Here is a 20,813-nt window from a genome sequence, read left to right as displayed (position 1 = left end):
AATTGGTTCGGTGTTTCAACCCTTCAAATTTATACCAACAATAACACTAAATTTCTGTTTACACTCGACCTATAACACTATTACGCGCCACAGCAGATGGCCGATGTGAAAAGTAGCTAATAAACCGAGGGGCTAATTAATGTAGATATCAGTTTTATCCACGACAAATACATGTATATAATGTAACAAGTTAAAACATGGCTGAACAGAACTGCAATCGATATCTGGATTATTTCGTTAAACTGGTTTTCCACACGAGAAGTTTCTCCCTTTGTTTCTGTGTTTTAAACTTTGTATTTTCCCTCGTGGCGACTCTAGGAAACCTTTTAGTCATCCGCGCCTTAATGAACAAATCAACGATACCAGCTACCGTCAAGAAGCTGTTCCTAAGTCTGGCTTTCTCTGATCTTGCAGTCGGATTGTGTTCGCAGCTTATGACCGCTATTATCAGCGCCGTGATGTTGAAGATGGCATCAAGTGAAGACAACTTAGCCTTCTTTTGTCCAGCAGTTTTGATTGTGTTATTATATTTTATGCATCTTCTCGTCGTTGCATCTTTCCTGAATGTTATTGTCATTGCATTTGATAGACTTCTCGCTGTTTCGCTCCACCTGCGATATCAGGAGCTTGTCACGCCCACACGTGTTACAATAGTGTTGGTGACTTTATGGTTAACAAGTTGCGTCTCTGCCTTGCTAGGTATTTTCCTTATGAAAGGCATTGCAGTGGCTGCGGTTATTTCCGTTATAGCATATATTCTGACAACCCTTGCGTATGTTCGTATTTACAAAGTTGTAAAATATCATCAGAATGAGATATACCGTCAAAATCAGCTTCAAAATGCCCAAACAAGGGAGGCACACAAACAAAGAAAATCCGCCTATAATAGTTTATTTGTCTCTGTAGTTTTCTTAGCTTGTTATCTTCCTTTTTTGCCTAGTACAATATTGTATTGGACAAACACTTCTGAAATTTCATTTCTCGAAGCTAATTTTGTGTCGACATTCTTGATTTACCTGAATTCATCATTAAATCCTTTTATTTATTGTTGGCGGTACCCAGAGATTCGCCAAAGTGTAAAAAGCACTGTAAAGCAAATATTTCACATGAACGAGAACCTGTCATAAGGAAGGAATTAAAGATCTGGGTAGTTTGAACTGACAGTCTTTTCAGTGTCTTTGCGAAGTCTGAAAAACGAAATTTAGTAAGAAAACTAATGGACTTGCTTTAGGGCAAAATAAAATAAAAAATGTAAAACTAAAAAGAATAGTCTATTACAAAATGGAAATGGTGTTGAGAAATTGGGAAACGACACATGACTAGTAAAGTGGTCACCGTTACAAAATTTCACAAATTTATCACAGGAACAAAGTTATGAGGATCTTGTCATGTGATGGTCTAACTGTGCTTAGCCCTTTGAGCTCTAAGATTGATCAGCATCAAAGTGCTTCTTGTAATACCTACGCTTTAGAAAACGGAGAAGTCATGAGAATTATGGACATGATCACACAGATTCTTTAACAACTTCTCCCTACTACTATTATAGAGAATGTACAGGGACAACAAATGGGAATTTAAATATAGACATTACAATTTAAAGGATTAATATGTGACATGTATAATTCTTGTACAAAGTGGTCATAGATCTTTGCCAAGAAAAAGCATTTCAAATTCCACTGACTGATGAGAAATACCCAAACTATTAGGTTCAAGTCCTTTCCAGAAACCTCACCGGCTTTGAAAACGCAAAACCCTCGCTGACGTCACATTAAACTACGAAACAGGTGTTACATTATCTGCCCTCCGCAATATTATACTCGGTAAACCGTTCGGAGATTTCCCTTTTCGTACTAAAATGGGCCTCAATATTCTTGATTTTTCTGAATTGCTCGTTGAATCCTTACGGTCTTGTCCACTTCGATCATTTAAATGTCACTTTTACCATCAACGTGGACTTCTATCCTCCAACTCCTTGGCCTAAATATTATTATGACTTCAAAAAGGCTAATCTCATTGACCTCAAGAAAACTTTGGAACATATTCCCTACAGTGTTTTACTGCCTAATGCTGACACAAACATATCTTTATCCAACTGGGAAGACGTCTTCTGGTCGGCCGTCGATGAGTTTGTACCTAAGAAGAAAGTTAGAGATAAACTCACATTCACCCCCACCCTCCCCCACCCCCCTTTCCCCCCCAAAATTTCTGAATCTCAACAATCTTTCTTAATAGCCTGAGAAAACATCCGACATTTCGCGACGCCACCAGTGGTTTACCCGCGAAATGAAGTCTGAGAAACGAGCGCAGAAATTCCATACTGATGACGTGTCACAACCCAGATCTGGGTAGTGCCTCTGATTGGTCGTGTTGCGAGAGAAATTTGACCTTGAACCAGCCAATGGAGAGGCAATTGATTAAGGCCAACAAGCTGAGCAATGACATCAATTATATGAGTTGTCTAGTATCGCCCACGGAAATTATATCAAACTGATCAATGTTATTCGCTTTCTAGCGCTAAAACGGCCGTGGTCGTTGACTACAATTCTCATTGACAGTATGGCCACGTACTGGGTCTGCTCCCACAAAAGTCTCATATGCCGATTGCATGTCCAATAAGCCAGAGTTCACTACGCTGACCAACTATAACGCACTCACTTTGAAACGTTTAGTTTAGGTACAGATATTCACAAGACGTCGAAATTACGTCAAGAAAAGGTTGGCGTCAAATTGTTTTAAAATTTAAAATAGAATTTCAATTTTAATATTACCCTAACTGTGTTTTAGGCCTATGCAATTTTGTAAGTGGGTGAAAATAATTTTTAATTTGGAGACCAAACAACCCTTTTTTAATATAAACAACAGTTCACACTGGGATGGAAACTGATCATTTTCAATGATAGAAATGTAGGGAGATAATTGGTTCTTAATGTATGGGGAGCATTTATGTAGCAGGTTTTTTTTTGCATTTGTGGTATCTATTGAATAAATCAATACAAATTTTATCACGGGAATGATGAAAATGATAATGATTTTCTCTTATAAACTCGAACAAATTACATCAACAAACAAAGTTTTGGTAGAACTATAGCTAAACATGTGTCTACGTTATTACGTTAAACGTCAAGTCGACGAAAAAAGGAAATATAAAATATACGCGTTAGTATGCAAAATGTTGATAAGTATTGTCACAATAGAGTGAGCAATAAACGACTGGTGTGGTTTAGATTACTATCTAAAAAGACATGCCATCTGGTAGGTTAACCATGAATGAACAATTCTGCAGTGCGAAGCTTGGTGATTTTGTACAACTTGTAAACTTTCAAAAAGCTTTCATGCTGGTTTTCTGTCTTTTCAACTTCGTGTTTTCCTTAGTGGCGACGCTTGGGAATATTTTACTTATTCGTGCCCTTGTAAAGGCCTCATCGATACCAATCATCGTCAAGAAGCTGTTCCTAAATCTGGCTATTTCTGATCTTGCTGTAGGATTGTTGTCGCAGCTAATGGCGGGTATCATCTCTGCTGTGATGTTGAATATGGCATCAAAAGGAGACTACAACTTAACGCCATTCTGTCCAGCAGTTTTAAATGTTTATAGCTATGTTTTGTTCCTTCTCGGCACTGCATCTTTCCTAACTGTCACTACTATTGCTGTTGACAGACTTCTCGCCATTTCTCTCCACCTGCGATATCAGGAGCTTATCACACCCAAACGTGTTACTATATTGTTGATATCTTTATGGTTAATAAGTTGTATCACTGCCTTCATATACATTCTCCTTCCGGAAAGCAATGAAATGTCAGCTGCGGTTATTTCACTGATAGGATATGTTCTGACAACAGTGGCTTATGTTCGTATTTACAAAGTTGTCAAATATCACCAGAATCAGATATACAGTCAAAATCAGCTTCAAGTTGAACAAAAAAGGGAGGAAATCCGACAAAAGAAGTCCGCCTATAATGCTATATTTGTCTATCTTGTTTTTCTAGCCTCTTATCTTCCTTTTTTCCCTTCTACAATATTGTATTTGACAAATACTTCTGAAATTTCGTTTATCGTAGCTCAAGGTGTGTCGATATTCTTGATTTGCCTGAATTCATCATTAAATCCCCTCCTTTATTGCTGGCGGTACCGAGAGATTCGCGAAATTGTTAAAAACACAGTGAAAAAATTATTTTCCATGGACGAGAACATGACATAACAAAAGACCTCAAGCTCAGAATACCTTAATGGTACTTAATTTCGCGATTTTGGCAAGACAGTATTTCGCGGGGTTCTATTTTCGCGATTTCATTAGGCAAATATGAAAAAGGGCATTAAATTTCGCGATTCAAGCGTTCTCAACTTGATTTTAGTTTTCAATCTTCTGAACATTTTGAAATATCAACATAAAATGAAACAAGCAAAATGCATATTAACGTTATTTCAGAAGAACAAAGTCACGGAATGGAACGTACCAGTAAAACCAACAGATAACTTGTCGGTATTTGTCAACACATATATCAGGCAAAGTGTATGTTAGTAAAGTGTAGTTATTAAATGTTTTTTTTCTTTCGCGGGGATTTTTATTTGCGGGTCTTTAATTTTGCGATTTTACCACAATCGCGAAAAACGAGAAATTGAGGACCCGCGACATTATATATAAGTACCAATGAAGTAGTTTTATTTTAGAGCGTAATGCGAACTCATGTGTATTTTAAAAGGCTTGACTCAACCACGAATTCAGTGGGTTTTGATTCCAAGGAGAAAGATTCCTCTCATCTTTGTGGAACCTGGCAATCAGGTTCCTTTCCACGTTTACATTCATTTGATGAGCTTTTCAACTTTAATAATAACTTATTTATTTATTTATTTATTTATTTATATAGCGCTCATATCCCGAGCTCATGGCGCTTAAAGCCTCAGTCGCGTGACTCATACTTCGCCGCCTTGTAACGGGCCAAAATGTTTAACTGAAAACGATGAATACTTAGTCAACCTGTATTCGCCTTATTTTATCGTTTTTCCAGGGCTCCTAGTAAGGGCTTTAGAATGCCCCTTTGAATCATGTCCATGTGTTATCGGAAACCGTCAGTTAAGTAAAACAGGTCACGTGACTTAACAAATATACTTAAAACTGATAAGGCATAGAATGAATTGCGCGTTAAAAGGCGGAATCGTGTTGAGAAGGGTTAAGGCCAACTTGACGGCGAAAAGTTTCGAATTTTTAAAGTGGAAAATAATGTACCCCATTTGAAGGAACACGTTTTGTGGCGTCAACAGAAGCAGGAAATCGCATGACTGTATATGACACTTTTTTTCTATTATACACGTTAAAGGTTAATTCTTCTCAGTTTCACGACTAAAATAAACTTATTCTTACGAGGTGCAAGCGTGATGTCTTAAAACTCTGCTGCGGGTTCTCTACATTAAAAAATCCAAGCCTTAACTAGCCTTCCACGCCTGCGTGGGAGGCTAAGCCTTAACACAATTGAGAAGTTCTAAGCAACGAAACATAGTGAAAAAAGCGATGGAATTGCTGTGCCCAAAGACTAAAGAAATGCGTAATAGGAACAATATTTGTCTCTTTAACATCGGAATTGCTGTCTCTAAATAGAGAAACGAAGACAACTTCGATCCAAATAAAAGTTTTCGCAAAACCTTCCCAAACACAAAAAATCTTTGTACTGTGGTTAGTTGTATTAATCTAAAAGGTTTTTTTATAAAAGGGAAAAAAAAGCATTTTGACATGCCATAAGAATTAATAAACGACCAGTGAGGCTCGCTGTGCAGTTGTCCATCCAGACTTTTATATTGCGGGTTCATATTAGAGAGTTATTTGAAAGAAAAAAAAAGGAAGACGAGAACAAACCAAAATATTAGCTTACAGTCCTTTCCAGAAACCCTACCGTCTTTGAAAACGCAAAATCCTCGCTGGCGTCACCTTAAACTACCAAACAGGTGTTAAATTTTTCAAACTGAAAGCTTGCGTCAGATGGCTTCAAAGTTTAAAAAGAGAATAGAAGTAAAAAAATCCATCACTACTTTATTATGTTTCAAAGATTTCCGGCTGGTCGGTTAAATTGAGAGAAAAAACTCGCCGTTTCAACTATTTAGAATGATTTAACCTTCTACTGTTAAAACCAGCAGTTTTAGATTACACAAGCACATCTTCCCCACCTTGAAACTATTCGCATCTCAGTTATAAACAAAGAGATAATTGGAACTTGGTGGAAACGAACCATGTATTTCATATTTTAAACGTTTTGTTTTCATTACTTACGTTAATAAACGACCTTACAACTCTGTACTCTACAAACAATACAGACGGCGTTTAAGGCATATCAAACCCTCTACATTAACATCGAGCGTCAAAGTAGTTGGCTATTTTGAAAACGGAACTGGGAAGGGGTGACAAACGCTGAAAAAAAAATGCTTCTTAAATAACCAGCAAGATAAAAAAAATGGCTGAACAGTACGGTAATCGAACGTCGAAAGGTCTTCCACAACTTGCCCGTTACCTAAGAACTGTCTTCTTTTCTTTTTGTGTTTCACACTTTGCGTTTTCTCTGGTGACAAGTCTTGGAAATCTTTTAGTAATTCGCGCCTTATTTACAGCTTTATCAACACCAGCCAACATCGAGAACCAGTTCCTTAGTCTGGCTTTCTCTGATCTTGCAGTAGGATTGGTGTCGCAGCTAATGACGGGCATTATTTACGCCGTGATACTGAAGATAGTATCAAAAGGAGACTACAACTTAACGTCACTCTGTCCAACAGTTTTAAATTTATACTATTATCTTTTTTTTTCCCTGCGCCGCATCTTTTCTAACTGTCACTGTTATTGCATTCGATAGACTTCTCGCCATTTCTCTCCACCTGTGATATCAGAAGCGTGTCACCTCTAAGCGTGTAACTATGGTATTGACATCTTTATGGTTAACAAGTTGTATCACTGCCTTCATTACGTTCTCCTTTCGAAAAGGAATGAAATGTTAGCTGCCGTTATTTCACTGATAGGGTATATTCTGACGACCGTGTCTGACAATTTCCTGCCAAAATTATAAAAGCGGTTCTTTTCAGCAGGCAACAGCCAACATGTCAATTATGGACAGAGACGTAATTGGGACTTGATGGAAAAGGACAATATATTGCAGAGTTTAATTGTTTTGTTTTCAATAATTACAGCTGTAAACTCGGAAAACCTTCCCCTTGTTTTCTGGGTTGACCTTGTTTTAGGCAATTTGATTCGAAGTTTCAACCCTTAAAATTCTTACCAACAATGACACTCAATTTTTGTTTGCACTCCACATATAAACATTGTGTCTAACGCTTTAGATGACTAGAAAGCTATATTAAGTGCCACAGTTATGTCACCCCAGATGGCTGATTGAAAGGTAGTTAATAAACCGAAGGGGTAATTAATGTACATATTTAATCCAAAAATCCATGTATAAGTCAGGCAAGTTAAACTATGGCTGAACAGTACTGCACTCGAATGCTGTATTATTTTCTCAAACTTGTTCTCCACCGGAGAGGTTTCTTTCTTGGTTTCTGTGTTTTAAACTTTGTATTTTCTCTCGTGGCGACTCTAGGAAATTTTGTAGCTATCCACGCCTTAATGAAGGCCTCAACCATACCAGTCAACGTCAAGAAGATGTTCTTAAGTCTGGCTTTCTCTGATCTTGCAGTGGGATTGTTGCCGCAGGCAATGGCCGCTATTATCCGTGCGGTGATACTGAAGATGGTATCGAGTGGAGAAAACTTAGCCTCCTTCTGTCCAACAGTTTTAAGCGTGCATTATTACTTTGCGAGTCTGCTCGCCACTGCATCTTTCCTGAATGTTATTGTCATCGCAGTTGACAGACTTCTCGCTGTTTCGCTCCATTTGCGATATCAGGAGCTCATCACGCCCAAACGTGTTACTAAAGTACTGTTGTTTGTGTGGTTAACAAGTTGCATCATCGCCTCTATGTTCATTTTTCTTCCAAAAGGCAATGAAAAGGTAGCTGTGGCTATTTTACTGGTAGGATATGTTTTGACAACTGTGGCATATGTACGTATTTACAAAGTTGTCAAATATCATCAGAATCAGATTTACACTCAAAATCAGCTTCAAAACGCCCAAACAAGGGAAGCACTCCAACAAAGGAAGTCCGCCTATAATGCTTTATTTGTCTAACTCGTTTTTCTAGCCGGTTATTTTCCTGCGATACCTTCTAAAATATTGTATTTGACAAACACTTCTGACATTTCGTTTTGCGCAGTTCATTACGCGTCCGGATTCTTGGTTTTTCTGAATTCATCATTAAATCCTCTTGTTTATTGCTGGCGGTACCAAGAGATTCGCCAAATTGTAAAAAGGACAATAAAGCAAATATTTCACATCAACGAGAACATGACATAAGGAAAGATCTAAAGCTCTAGATAGATAGTATCAGCTGAAAGTCGAGACCTGGCCACTAAACTTGTCAACGTTTTTACTTTCAGTAATTTATCAATGAACAAAGTTATGACGATTTTGTCATGTGATGACCAAACTGTACAAACTGTACGATCGGTTTCAGGTTAACCAACACTTTACCCCAGTCTACAAGTTGTGGACATGGGGCATGTTGCGTAGACAAGGGACGAGAAGGATACTCCGCGACTCACAGATGCCTGCGGGTTCGGAGTCTTTAGTAGCGGACAGAAGAAAGCACTAAGAACAAAGAAATCCATAGGACAACATACCTCAAAAGCTTTTAAAGCTAGCGGGCGACACGATAGCCTGTCAATACTCTGTCTATTCCGACTCTGCATTAAGAACAGGATTGTGTTTACTAGCTGGAAAACTGCGAGGCTTACTCCGGAACATAAAAAGGACGACGAACCAATTGCAGTAACTTTAGAGCGATATCACTGCTAAACGTCCCAGGCAAGATCCTTGAATAAGTAGTAAACAACGCAATTGTCTGTCATGTCCATGAAGGCAATAATCTGGTCAAAGGACAAACGACGGGCATACCAAAAAGGGACTTTGCCATATTAGGACCACTCATAAACTGCACAACTCTGACTTATTTCAGTCTCAGGAACGTCTTCATTGCAGGCCTGCGCTGCGAGACTTATTTTTAATTTGCCTAAAGACATGGTGTCCGCTTAAGTCCTACAACGGGCTTAATCGCCAACCATCCCTTTTTATCATAAATTTGCTATTTTTATCTGTTTTCTTAAAGCTTCCCATGATAGGTTACCTATCATAGTAATCGATTTTTAAACATTTCAAAGAAACGGGCCACAAGTTATTCAACCCGGGCATGCGTTTCTCTAGTAGTTCCGTGTTTCAACACTCGCATCATGCAAGACTCCGTCGCAAGTAGAGGCTCAGTCCTATGGAACGCAGTGACTGGCAAATGATATTCCATGTCGTGGTCTCAGGCTAAAGCTTAAATCTTTAGATACCTTCAATAAATTTAGCTTTAAGATAACGTCCGCATCTACTCTTGTAGTCTTATAAAAGATAATTTTGTATATAATACTCAGTGACTTCCTCACATTTGTAAATATTTCTACTTTAATTTCTTATTTGCTTTTCGTAAATGCCATTAGTTTGTAGTTTCTCATTGTCATTAGTTAGCTGCAAACGACCCCAAAAGTTCATGTAGCTTTAACACTCATCGTTTTTAAATAAAGACTATCTAGCACTTTAAGCCCTAAAAGTGATCAGCAAGAAATTTCTCCATGTAATTATAACATCAATGCTTTAGAAAACAGAGTGGTGGCGAGAATAAAGGACACGATCAGACAAGATGAATCTAACTGATTCTTTAGTAACTTCTTCCCACTATTACTATAGCAAACGTATAGGGACAACAGAGGAGAATTTGAATTTGGATACCGTATTATGGTTTAAAGGGGTTAAAAGGCCAAGTAGATTAGTTCTTCCACGAAATGGTCTTAGAACTTCGCCAACAAAAAAAATAAATCATATTCTACTGATTGACACCAGACACACAAGAACATGACCAACGTAACAACAACAACAACAACAACAGCTACTCTAAGATAGGGGGGATTTGGGGAGTTTACTCTACTATAGGGTAGCAAAATTCAGCTGAACTAGCTCTGGTATAGGTTAAGGGTTCCAGGGTTCCAGGGTCCCAGGGGCACATCCCCACCCAGAAATTCCTAAACTAGCCAGTTGACATCAGCATTAAATAGAAATAAATTACAGGTCAGCAAGAAAACGCCATCTTTCTCGCAGACCATAACATTTTCAGGATAGACATGGACCTAGGCACTTTCCTTTACGTGGTAAATATGCTTAGCTATATGGCTACTACAGATATCCCACAGGTAAAATTAGGGTAGAAATTAAAATACAAAGTTTTAAAAATTTAAATTACTAATTGCTATGAATATGAATTAGCTAAGATACAATAATTAAAAATACCTTAACCTTAAATTATGATTCAATGACAAAAGTTATAAAAATTCTAAACATCTAAGACTTAAAAACACAAACCCTACTAGCAAATTCCTTAGTTCCAGCTGAAGCACAAAAATTGTATGCGTATCCGGATGAGTATCATTTCAATCTGATCCATCGAGAACCGAAGACAGTTCAATGTATATACAGCTTATAGAATGATATTCTTACAAATTATCAAAAAAAGTCATACACGTATTTAAAGAAGGTTGTTTGTATAACCCTTCTTCAGTGTTGAGAAAACCATTGCAATACGTCATTGTTATTAGAGGCTAAAGGAAGCGTGCGCAGGTAAATTGTAGCCTGTGCCATATATACAACTAGCATGCATAAAGGTGAAAATTCTGTTCTCAAAGGTTTGAACCGTTATTGAAAACAAATAAAATAGAGTTTAAAAACAATGGGAAGATCATATCGGGTACATTCGGCTAAATTGGAGTATTCGGTTTGTAAAGGCGCAATGAAACGCCTAATTTTCTGCCCATATCTCCCACAGTCAGATGTGCATTCTTATAACACAACAAGATCGGGGGTCTTTTAGTTACTCCATTGCAGGACTAACTAAAGAAAGTTGTCTATCTGTTTCCAAGGTCCTAAGTGCTTTAGCTCTCTTAGTGTTGAAATTCAAAATGCAACAAGTATTGTGTCCTTTTTCCGTAAACTAGAAGCATTTCCATAGCAAAACATATTTTCTTTGCCTCTCCATTTAATTTTTTTCCACTTTTCACTTTGCATTTTTTAACCTAACTAAGCTTAATACAAATATCTAATATGTTATAATGTTTAGTGTTAAGTAACTCTGCCATTTATTTGACATGTATACTTCCGCTGATACGTTGTAAAAATAATTATTTGAGGAAGCCTATTCCTTGGGCTTCCCTGCAGTTAGCTTCTTATATTTAAGTAATTCATTTGTATTGTGGCAAAACAATAAACTTCAAACTTGAAGTAGGATCTCAAATTAGAGAACTTTAGATTCAAGGATGAGGACAACTATGAATGAGAGATTTGACTTAAAGTTTTTTCGCATATTCTCATAATATAGACTTCCCACAAAGCTTCATTTTACCATTTTTCACTAGAAAAGTTAGCACTGTTACTTTTAGTGAAGTATTTGTGATTGTTGCTTCTTGCTGCCCAAACACTGGATATTCATCTGGGTTCGCAGGTTAGGGCGGGGCACTCTTAACATGTTGTTTGTTTACAATAAGTAACAGCTGCTGTTGTGGATCACTTTTGTTTGTTGTGGTGAGGAATTAGACGAAATTTTCAGGACACAATTAATTAAAGAAATAAACAGGTTATAGCAAACACATGGGTATTGTTTAGTGAAAAAATAAAGTAAACTTACTTGTACTATATTTGCATTCCTAAGTTGTGTTGAAGAGATCTTTGCTTTCTTTGTGATCCTGTCTTAACCTTTATAAAATGGACATTTAATGGAGAAAGAATAAACAGTCATAAAGAGTGCTCTTCAAAAACCTTTCAGGTAACTAAACACAAATTACTGGTGAGTGGTAAGTGGTTATGGTAAGTATTTTGAGCCTGGGGGGAGGGGGCGCTGCTTCCAAATATGGGGTATAAGCCTCCCGATAGGGTATGGTTTTTAAGGGTGAGGATCCTTAAATTGGTGAGGATCCTTAAAATGGTTTTTAAGGGTGAGGATCCTTAAATTGGGTATCATTTTTGATCGCCTGGTTAGCTAGGTTGGAAGTTCAAACCCTGGCAAGACCAGAGAAATTGCTGCTTTTGTAATGACATCTGTAAATGGTTAGACTTTCTAGTCTTCTCAGATAAGGAAGAGAAGCTGTAGGACCCGTCTCACAGCACTTTCACTAATCTGGTTTTTGTGGGACATAAAAAAACCCACAGCACAAAAAAATTGAGCTTGGAGTGCTGCCATATAGTATGAGAAATAGTAGCTAAGCATTTGTTTTCCCTTGTATGGGTTGTCATTTTTCGAGTTTGGGCCTCAAATAGGGTAGCGTCAGGGTTTAGGACCCCGGACGACACACACCTATCCGAAACTTATGGCAGTACCACTCACCTCTCACCCCCGGGCTGTTATGAGTCAAGACCAAAGCCTGGACCATAGGCACATGATTTTGTCAAGCAAAGTGCATTTAGTTGGACAATATGCATTCGTTTGGCCTTTTCTTTTGCTAGTTATATGTAATTTTAATTCTCTTACCTTAACCTCGCACGTACGCCCAGGTAGGTAGTTGTCTCTCTGGAACTATTAAAGCTGAACATGAACACATGCCGACTGGAAAACAAATTTTGAGATTGCTGCGTCGTTCCTCCACCCGCCTGAAACTTTTGAAGTTTCATACTCTTTCGCAGTCTTAAATGCACGTTTTTCAATTGTATTTTCCCCTTTTAATGGGTAGACTTGGGTCCGGAAAAAGTTCTTTAAAAGTTTGAAACTTTGGCCAATCCTCGTTCAGCGATCCGCCATGTTGACCGCGAGTTGTAGGAGCCTGGGAGATTGTGGAAAAGCATTATGATAGATGGCCCCCAGACTTCCCGGTCAGAGCCGGCCACGCCCGGCACAACAAAGACGTGTCCACGGATAATTTCACATTGCGAAAATCGGTTACAAATAAAAACTTGCTTGCCTGAGGCTAAAAAGAGTCATTTACACAAGAGTAAAATGGCTAGTGCATCCACAACGTAACGGGACCGCACATCCAGTTTTTAATAATTGCTATTAACTAATCGAAAAACTTGATAAATTATCGGTTTTTGTTACTGTATGTTGCCCAGTATCCGGACACTTCAGTTTAACATTGCAATAACTTTCCTTTGTTAATCGCAAGAGCTCTAAAATTTGGCCCAGAGGAGATCTATTTAGTCCTTAATATGACGAAAGACAGTTTAACTCTTTTTTTGCCTTTGTTTCCGTCGCAAAATTATTATTTTTGCAGAGCTTCTATGTTGCCCAGTATCCGGCCACAGCAATAACAACGTAATTTTACATAAATTTCGACAGGCAAGTACTGGCACTTGCAAATTAGTCTGGCAATCGATGATTGCGGTATGGTGGGGAACGCGAGCGGCTGTTAAATGGTATTATTCTTAGGTACTTCCTTGTCTAGGAACTTTTTCACTGATTTAAGCCGAGGCATCGTGGACATGCCGAAGCCGCGGTTTGCAAGCTCAAATAGCCAATCTGCAAACGACTTTTCTTCATTTTTTATTTTTAAAAAAAGCTTGGGGAAGGGACCTCAATCCGACGGTTAAAGGTCACTCTCCTATTAGTCTGACCTGCAGTGTTGATTTCTTCACGTTACGTTCCACAATAAGCCTGCTTTTGTAGCACTAATTCCTCCTTTCACACCTCTCAATCCCTTCGTGACATTTTTCAGACCGTTGCAACCCCATTCTAGCAGTAAGTCCTGTGCGTTGTTTCATTTAGCGTTGAAAATATTGTCTCATTTTGCGTCAAAAACTTTTGTCACATTTTGCATCAAACAATTGTTACATTTTGGAAAGTTGTCACATTTCGCGTTTATATTGCTACATTTTGTGCTGGGTTTGCGGCTCGCTGAACAGTCAACAACAACATGAACACAACAGTAGTAAGGAGAAATAGAAAGGGTGTCTCAGGAAGCTATGCTTTTTTTGTTTGCGTATTTTTGTTCGTTTTCTTCGTCCAAGGAATCTTGGAAATTTTTGCTTGTGGAATCTGGAATCCTGGGCTTTGGAATCCGGAATACAGCTCAATGATTCCGAATCCCACTAACGATTGAAATCCGAAATGCAAATTCCACTGACAAAGAAGCAGGAATGCGGTACCTGGAATCAGGAATCAGGAATCCACGGAGTAGAATCCAGAATCCAAGACTGTCTTGGATTCCCTTACACAGGGCGATTTTCTGGTATTTATCTGGAGACACGCTGGTTTTAAGCAGCAAAGTCAGTCGGGTTACCCGAGTGAGATTTCCCCGGCAAAAAGACAACTTTTCTTGTTCATGTAGCTTCTATAAGTCTTTTTCATGGGTTCCTGTGCGGTTTAAATACGGCTAGCCTTTTTCAGGGTAAAAAATACCCTCAAAATAAAGTAAATGCATTAAAACTACGCTGAAAATATGCTTATCTGACACATACTCTTCGTTAAATTTGTGTAAACTATATTTTCGTTGGAAATGTCAATGTGCCATGTGCGTTTTGGCAGTGAAGATTGTATTAGCTTTGCTTTTCATGCACTAGTTAAAAAACGAGCAGGAGTGTATTATCAGGTTTAAAAACTCTCGACCTGATGTAGATCAACTCATTCTTGCACTAATATTTAGATTTGGGGTTATTTTGGTCTAAAAAATTGGCATGGACTTAGTCTTAGCCGTGTCTTTATCAGATATGAAGACACTCATTAAACATTAATTTCTTTTGTTTTTTCTTTATGAATTATTAATAAGTTTTGGGATAGAAAGAGTTTTAGGGGAAAAAAAGTAAAAACCCTGCGAACGGTGTCAAGATTAGGGACTTTATAACTGACAACGGCGATGACAACGACTCGACTGTGAAAAACAACAACTCTGTACGTGCATCACACTTTTTGGTACATTTCTTGGCAGTCTTGCGCAAACAAACAACGCGAAAATTCCAGTTGAGAAGGTGTTGTTAAAGAAACTTAAGCTGATCTTACACGGGACAATTCGCAACTACAATTGTTAGCGCAATACATCGTTACAACATTGTTGTGATATTGTTTTGAATGGTTGCAGCATTGTTTCAACATTGCAACGCTGTGTTGCGCTAAAAGTCGTCGTTGCGAATCGTCCCGTGTAACATCACCTTTATGGAACGGTAAAAGGGGTAAAAAAAACAAACAAACAACGACAACGTTGCTGCAAAACCAGCTGAAAAGCAATGTTCGCATCGCACGTTTTACCACCCACGTTCAAACCTGTTTTCTAGCAAATCAGGTTGTGGCTTGATGCGTGAATACAGACTTCTGTTTGAATAAAATTGCTCTGGAGTTACGTCATCTCGGGAGTTACGTCACGTTCGGTCCGGTAAAACGCGCAACGTTTACCAACGTATACAGAACTACACTCTTCAGTCTTCTATAACTATTCAAAAACTTCTCGAAACCTGCAACTACCTAATTTACCGCAGGACAGGTTGATTCGTGGGTGGTAAACGCGCAACATTGTAGTCAATTCGTTTTGCAGCAATGTTGCAAGACAGTTCTTCATTTATTTTTATTTAAAAGACAGTGTATTTACACCAGTTAAAAGGGATGCAAAGTTTTAAACTGACCACCAGTAACATATACAGCAACTAAACCATCAACGTGTGTTAACTAGGTACCATTTGTCAATATAAGGTATAAGGAAAGCGTACCTCCTCTGTAAAAAATAGTATAGAAGTGTACGGGGCTGGACGTCTGGGCGGAGCTTCCCCGTATAAAACTTTGGTGAGTACCCCGGGTTACGGGTCTACATCCCCTCTATAAAAAGTGCAGTGCACGCCTAGTTGGTCAGTTTCTAATTATTAAAATTCATACTAAAAAGCCTATAAAAATCGCGTTGAGTTTAATGAATAATCAATCATTTTTTAATTGCTGAAAACAATCAATTACAGGAAAAAAAGAAAAGGACAAAGATCTACTCTGCGGATCTGCTACTTGTAAATCATCATCTATTTACTTATTCATTTGTTTATTTTTCATTAAAAGGGTACGAAACGAATCAAAGACGGAAATCGAGCACAGACTAGCTCATAAATTACTAAGAATTAATTTCAATTTTTCAACAGTTCACGGCGCTCTGAAGGCTAAGTCCAATATAAAATAATCGTCGGCGGTCTCTCTTTCAATATACCGTGCTTTGTTCGATGATAAATCTGAATCTTCGAGTTAAATACTCCGGTCAGCAAGAGATGCGGGGAAAGGAAGTTGATTATTTTGCTCAGTCAACATTTTGCAGCAAGAAATTCCCTCAGCACTTTGAACTGTGAGAATTCCTGAATCAAGAGATGTGATGTAAAATGCGCTTTAGAGCGAGACTGGGTCGAGTTAACTTTCCCAAAACCTTCTGGGACACTTATTAGGGACTGGGGAAAAACGTGGCCAATAGAGAGGAGAAGTCGTTGCGTCACGTTCCCATGGTAGCAAAACTTCTGGATGACGACAAACCGAAAATTCACTTAAAAAGTGAATTCGCACTGTTTCAAACTTAATCGATCTTATTCAATTTCACTTAGTTTGTCAAATGTTGGCGAAATTTTCTTTGAATCTTTGAATCCGAAAGGACCGTATTAAAGTTTGGAAAAAGAAAAAGAACATTTTTGTGTTGTGTTTACCTACTCCATAACGCAAGCGCGTGAAATTAGGAAGTTTCACGTCGAAGTCTTGCAACGACGACCAAGAAATGTACAAAAAAGCGTGATGCACGTGCAAAGTTGTTGTTTTGCTAATATAAACCTATTGCTTTTTAACTGTTCTTGTTGCCGTCGCCGTCGTCGTTGCTTTAACTCCCTATTGTTGTGATCCAGAATTTGCTACCATGGTAACGTGACGTCACACTTCTCCTCTCTATAGAGTTTAAGCTTCACGTATACGGCAAACGGCAAACGTGAGATTCAAGTTGAGAACTTCTGAAAATAGCAAATGAGCAGATAAAAAGAGCTCAAAACAATTCTTATGGATAAAAAATTGCGTGAAACTACTAATTTATGTGCAGAAATAATGAACAGTAAAGGACAGGTAAAGGGGAAACTTGGTCACGTGGTACAAATTCGCGTTTGTCGTCTGACGTAAACGTGATGCTTAACCTTCTCTGATAACTGACCGGCGCTTTTCCAGTAACGATCCAATTGCGGGGCACAGTTCGGCTCCTGTTCCCTCCTCATTTATAAGTGGCGAATAGGGTAGCTTGAAGTAATATATATATGAGGCCAACCTATATTTCTCAAAATACGTAACAAAACAATAAAATCACTTGTCCAAAATCAATCACGATCCTTTACGCCTTCGCTTTCTTTCCCTTCCGCACCAAACTTGTTAATGAGGCATTTTCATCATCACCATCGTCGTTTTCTTGTTGTTTCTCTTTGTCTCCCACTGTCTTCTTTGTATCTTTCTTCAGTTTCTCCTCTTTATCTGTTTTCGTTACATCTTTTTCACGTTTATCCCTCGCTGCCTTTGGTGCATCTTCTGGCTTCTCATTTTCTACTTTTGCTGTGTTCGCTCCTTGCTCTTTTTTAACATTGTCTGCTTTCTTCGCATTTCTTTCCTTCTCCTTTTCTGCCTTTATTGTTACATCTTGTGGTTTCTCTTTGTCCCTGTCTGCTCCCTTAACATTTTCACGTTCTTCTTTCTCTTTATCTACTTTCTTAACATCCTCCTTCCCTTTCTCCTTATCAGCTTTTTTAGCATTTTCTTTTGTTTTTTGTGCCCTTACTGCGTTTTCTCGTTTCTCCTCGATTACTTTCTCAACATCTTTTTCTTCCTTCGCATCTGCTTTCTTTGAATCTGCTTTCCCCTTCTCATTTCCTGCCAGCTTTGCGACCTCCTGTTTCTCTTTTTCTTCCTTTGTCATATTACATGCTTTCTCTTCCTTCTTATCTGCTCTGTTTCCTTTTCCTTGTCTCTCTTCCTCTTTATCTCCTCTCTTCACACCTCCTTGTTGTTGTTTCTCTGCCCTTGTCACCTCTTCTCGTTCTACGTCTGCTTTCTTTACATTTCCGTCGCCTTTCCCCTTGTCTTTATCTGCCTTCTTAACATCCTTGCCTAGTTTCAATTTTTCCTCCTCTACTTTCGTTTCATCTTGTTTTTTTGGCTCTTTGCTTGATCTTTCTACATCTTCTGTTTCTCTCGAGTCTACTTTCTTTTTACCTCCGTCTACCTTCTTGGACTGGTCTGCTTTCGCAAATTCTTCCTTTCCTTTTTCTTTCTCTTTAATGGTTTTATTTACATTTGTTTGCATGTCTTTTTCTAACGCTTTGTTCTGATCTTCAACTTCTTCCTCTTTCTTTTTCTTGTCTTTCTTTACACTTTTGTCTCCTTCGTCTGTTCCTTCATCCCCTTTCTTTTCATTCTTTTCACTGTTTTTCTGCTTTGTTTCATTGTCATATTTTTCTGTTTTAGTGTCAGCTGTACTCATCTCTTCTACATCTACATCTTCGTCGCTTTCCTCTTCCTAGCAAATAAAATCAACATGCCAAAGTGTAAAGACTCTCTGTATGGCAGTGGTGATAGTTAAATCGTAACGCTAATGGGTTTTAACCAACAAACAGCAAACCACCACAACAAAGAACTCCTCAGTAATTTTTTAGACCCCCCCCCCCGACCCCCTTCTAAAACCCTTTACGAAGATGTATAAGCCCAGGGCTTAGAAGCGGCAGTTTGATATCGTACCCAGGAGGGGTACTCCTGGGAATTCGTGGTAAGGGTGTGCCGACCGGTTCTCCAAATCCTGACCCTATATCAGACCCCAAAATTGATATTTTCCACACCCGTTTTCAGACCTGGCGTGGGCAGAAATTATGTTATCATTTCAGCCAACTCCCTTTATAGCGGACACTGTAGGGGCCTCAAGTTAGTGGTCTCATTACCGAGAGTCCGTACTAGCGGGACTTTATTTCAGTCAAACGTTTGAAATTTATTTTTGCGTGGGATTTAGCTGCTGTGGGTACTATCGCGGTGTCCGCAAGGCGAAAGTTGACTATACGTTAGAGCGCCAAGAAAAAGATTTCATAAAATCCACCTCGAATTCGCATGTTACTCTTTTTTTCTTATTCATTTGGAATTGAAACGACATATACGTTCACGTGATTCCCACGAAAACCATACCCGAATTCAGACCAAAATAGGCAAAGTCTATACCCGTTTTCCGAACAAAACGGTGTAAAACCCCTACCCTTTGGAGCGGCACATACCTATAAGGCAAATATAAGGAAGTACTCTCCCCCCCCCCCCCCCTCCCACGGTTATCGTACGAAATATTCCTCCTCGTGTTATCCAAAGTTCTCAATCACTTACCGATTCGTCACATTCTGTGCAGAACCACAGGTATCCTCGCGTCTTGGGGTTGGCCTGCAGAATAAAAATAAAAAAAGAACTTCGTTTATCTTTAAGTTTACGTACTCTGCATGCATAGGAATAAGCTGGAGTTTTAGGCCATGTTCCCTTTAAGCTATTCTGGACGACTTTGCGATATTCAGAACGAACGGCATTACATTTTGAAAACAGATAAGTCTTAACGAAAAGGAGCTCTTTCCTTCCTAGACGAAAGTAGACAATAAAGATAACTCCAAATTATGTTTTGTAAAATACTAACACTATCATGTGAAAGGACAGCTGACGAGATTTCATTTAAATGGTCAAACCAAAGGGCTCAAAAGTTAGGTCACTATACTTCGCGTTACACAACGCAATAAAATGCTTACAGACGGTAAAATGATAATTTACATCAATTGCAGTAATTAACAGTTCAGTAGAAGCCTTTAGTTGCTAAAAATGTTCCAGTTTGAAAAAGTCGATAGTTTTTATCCAAAAACTGTAGTAAGCCAAAAGTACAAAGTAATGACTTCAGCACAGAATTGACCTAAAAATGCGACATCCTCGTGACACGGCCCCTTTAAAACTGAACTTACTTTTATCGGAGGATCAAGGCATTGGAAGTGATAACAAAGCTTGCAATGGTCGCATCTGTAAAAAGTAGTAAAGAATAAATAAGTGAGTAAATAAATAAATAATGTGATCAGGCCTGGCACTGATCAGGTTACATAATTTTACATAAGCCGGCATATTTGATTTTGAAAGTAGAGGAACTTGGGGGGTGTAGACAATGTGACCGTTAAAGTTGACATTAGCTTTAAAATATTACAACAAAAACGAAATATAAAAGCAAACAAACAAAGAAGAGGGAATTTCAGGGGGGGGAAAGGTCTGTATAACTCTTCTACGCTCTGCGGTGACTTAAGAAACGTTGAAATCTTCACCACCTTCACCAAGACCATAATGCACCATAATTTCTCCTGGGTAATACAGTCGTCCCAAGAGAAATCGGAGACAATGGTTATGCCAAATTCCGCGGGGGCGGGGGGAGGGGTAAACAAGGGGCATTATAGTCTCGGTGACAATGGTGAACTTCGCACCATACCTCACAAGATTAGAATTGGTGCCGCTCTGTTTGCAAACACAACACTCAGTGCGAGAGTCTTCAGGCTTTTTCTTCTTTTCAGGTGGTTCTATGCTTCTTCGCCCAGGGCGCCTTCCTCTTTTCGCTGCAGGCGCAGAGCTTTCTTCCAGTTTTGGCTTCTGTGAAGAATAAATCACAGATCTTGGGTTGGATGTGATTAACGGCCACAAATACATGCATAATTTTTCTCAGAAACCTGTTTAACATGAACACG

At 38.6% G+C, this 20,813-nt stretch overlaps 1 protein-coding gene, 1 long non-coding RNA gene and 1 pseudogene across 2 annotated transcripts in view; 1 reads left to right on the top strand and 2 right to left on the bottom strand.

The window, feature by feature from the left end:
- Window positions 1–1,798: 1,798 nt before the first annotated feature.
- Window positions 1,799–12,798, bottom strand: LOC140929307 (uncharacterized). The gene is made up of 3 exons (XR_012164712.1): window positions 12,640–12,798; window positions 11,800–11,867; window positions 1,799–2,133 (listed from the first exon to the last, which is right to left on the bottom strand). It is a non-coding gene; the product is annotated as an uncharacterized lncRNA (long non-coding RNA).
- LOC140929906 (melanocyte-stimulating hormone receptor-like) lies at window positions 7,452–8,384 on the top strand (annotated as a pseudogene).
- A 3,900-nt stretch (window positions 12,799–16,698) lies between the features above and the next one.
- Window positions 16,699–20,813, bottom strand: part of LOC140930305 (uncharacterized) — a 280,280-nt gene continuing 276,165 nt past the window's right edge. Inside the window, exons 5-8 of the mRNA XM_073379983.1 lie at window positions 20,561–20,718; window positions 20,052–20,106; window positions 19,438–19,491; window positions 16,699–18,595 (exon numbers count right to left, since the gene is read on the bottom strand). Coding sequence (XP_073236084.1) covers window positions 17,420–18,595; window positions 19,438–19,491; window positions 20,052–20,106; window positions 20,561–20,718 — 1,443 coding nt within the window. The 3' untranslated portion in view covers window positions 16,699–17,419. The remainder of the gene's footprint in view (window positions 18,596–19,437; window positions 19,492–20,051; window positions 20,107–20,560; window positions 20,719–20,813) is intronic.

The sequence above is a fragment of the Porites lutea genome, chromosome 3 (assembly GCF_958299795.1).
Source record: "Porites lutea chromosome 3, jaPorLute2.1, whole genome shotgun sequence".
Lineage (NCBI taxonomy): Eukaryota > Metazoa > Cnidaria > Anthozoa > Scleractinia > Poritidae > Porites > Porites lutea.
Note: the sequence above shows the minus strand (reverse complement) of the source record. Positions and strands in the feature narration are given on the sequence as shown.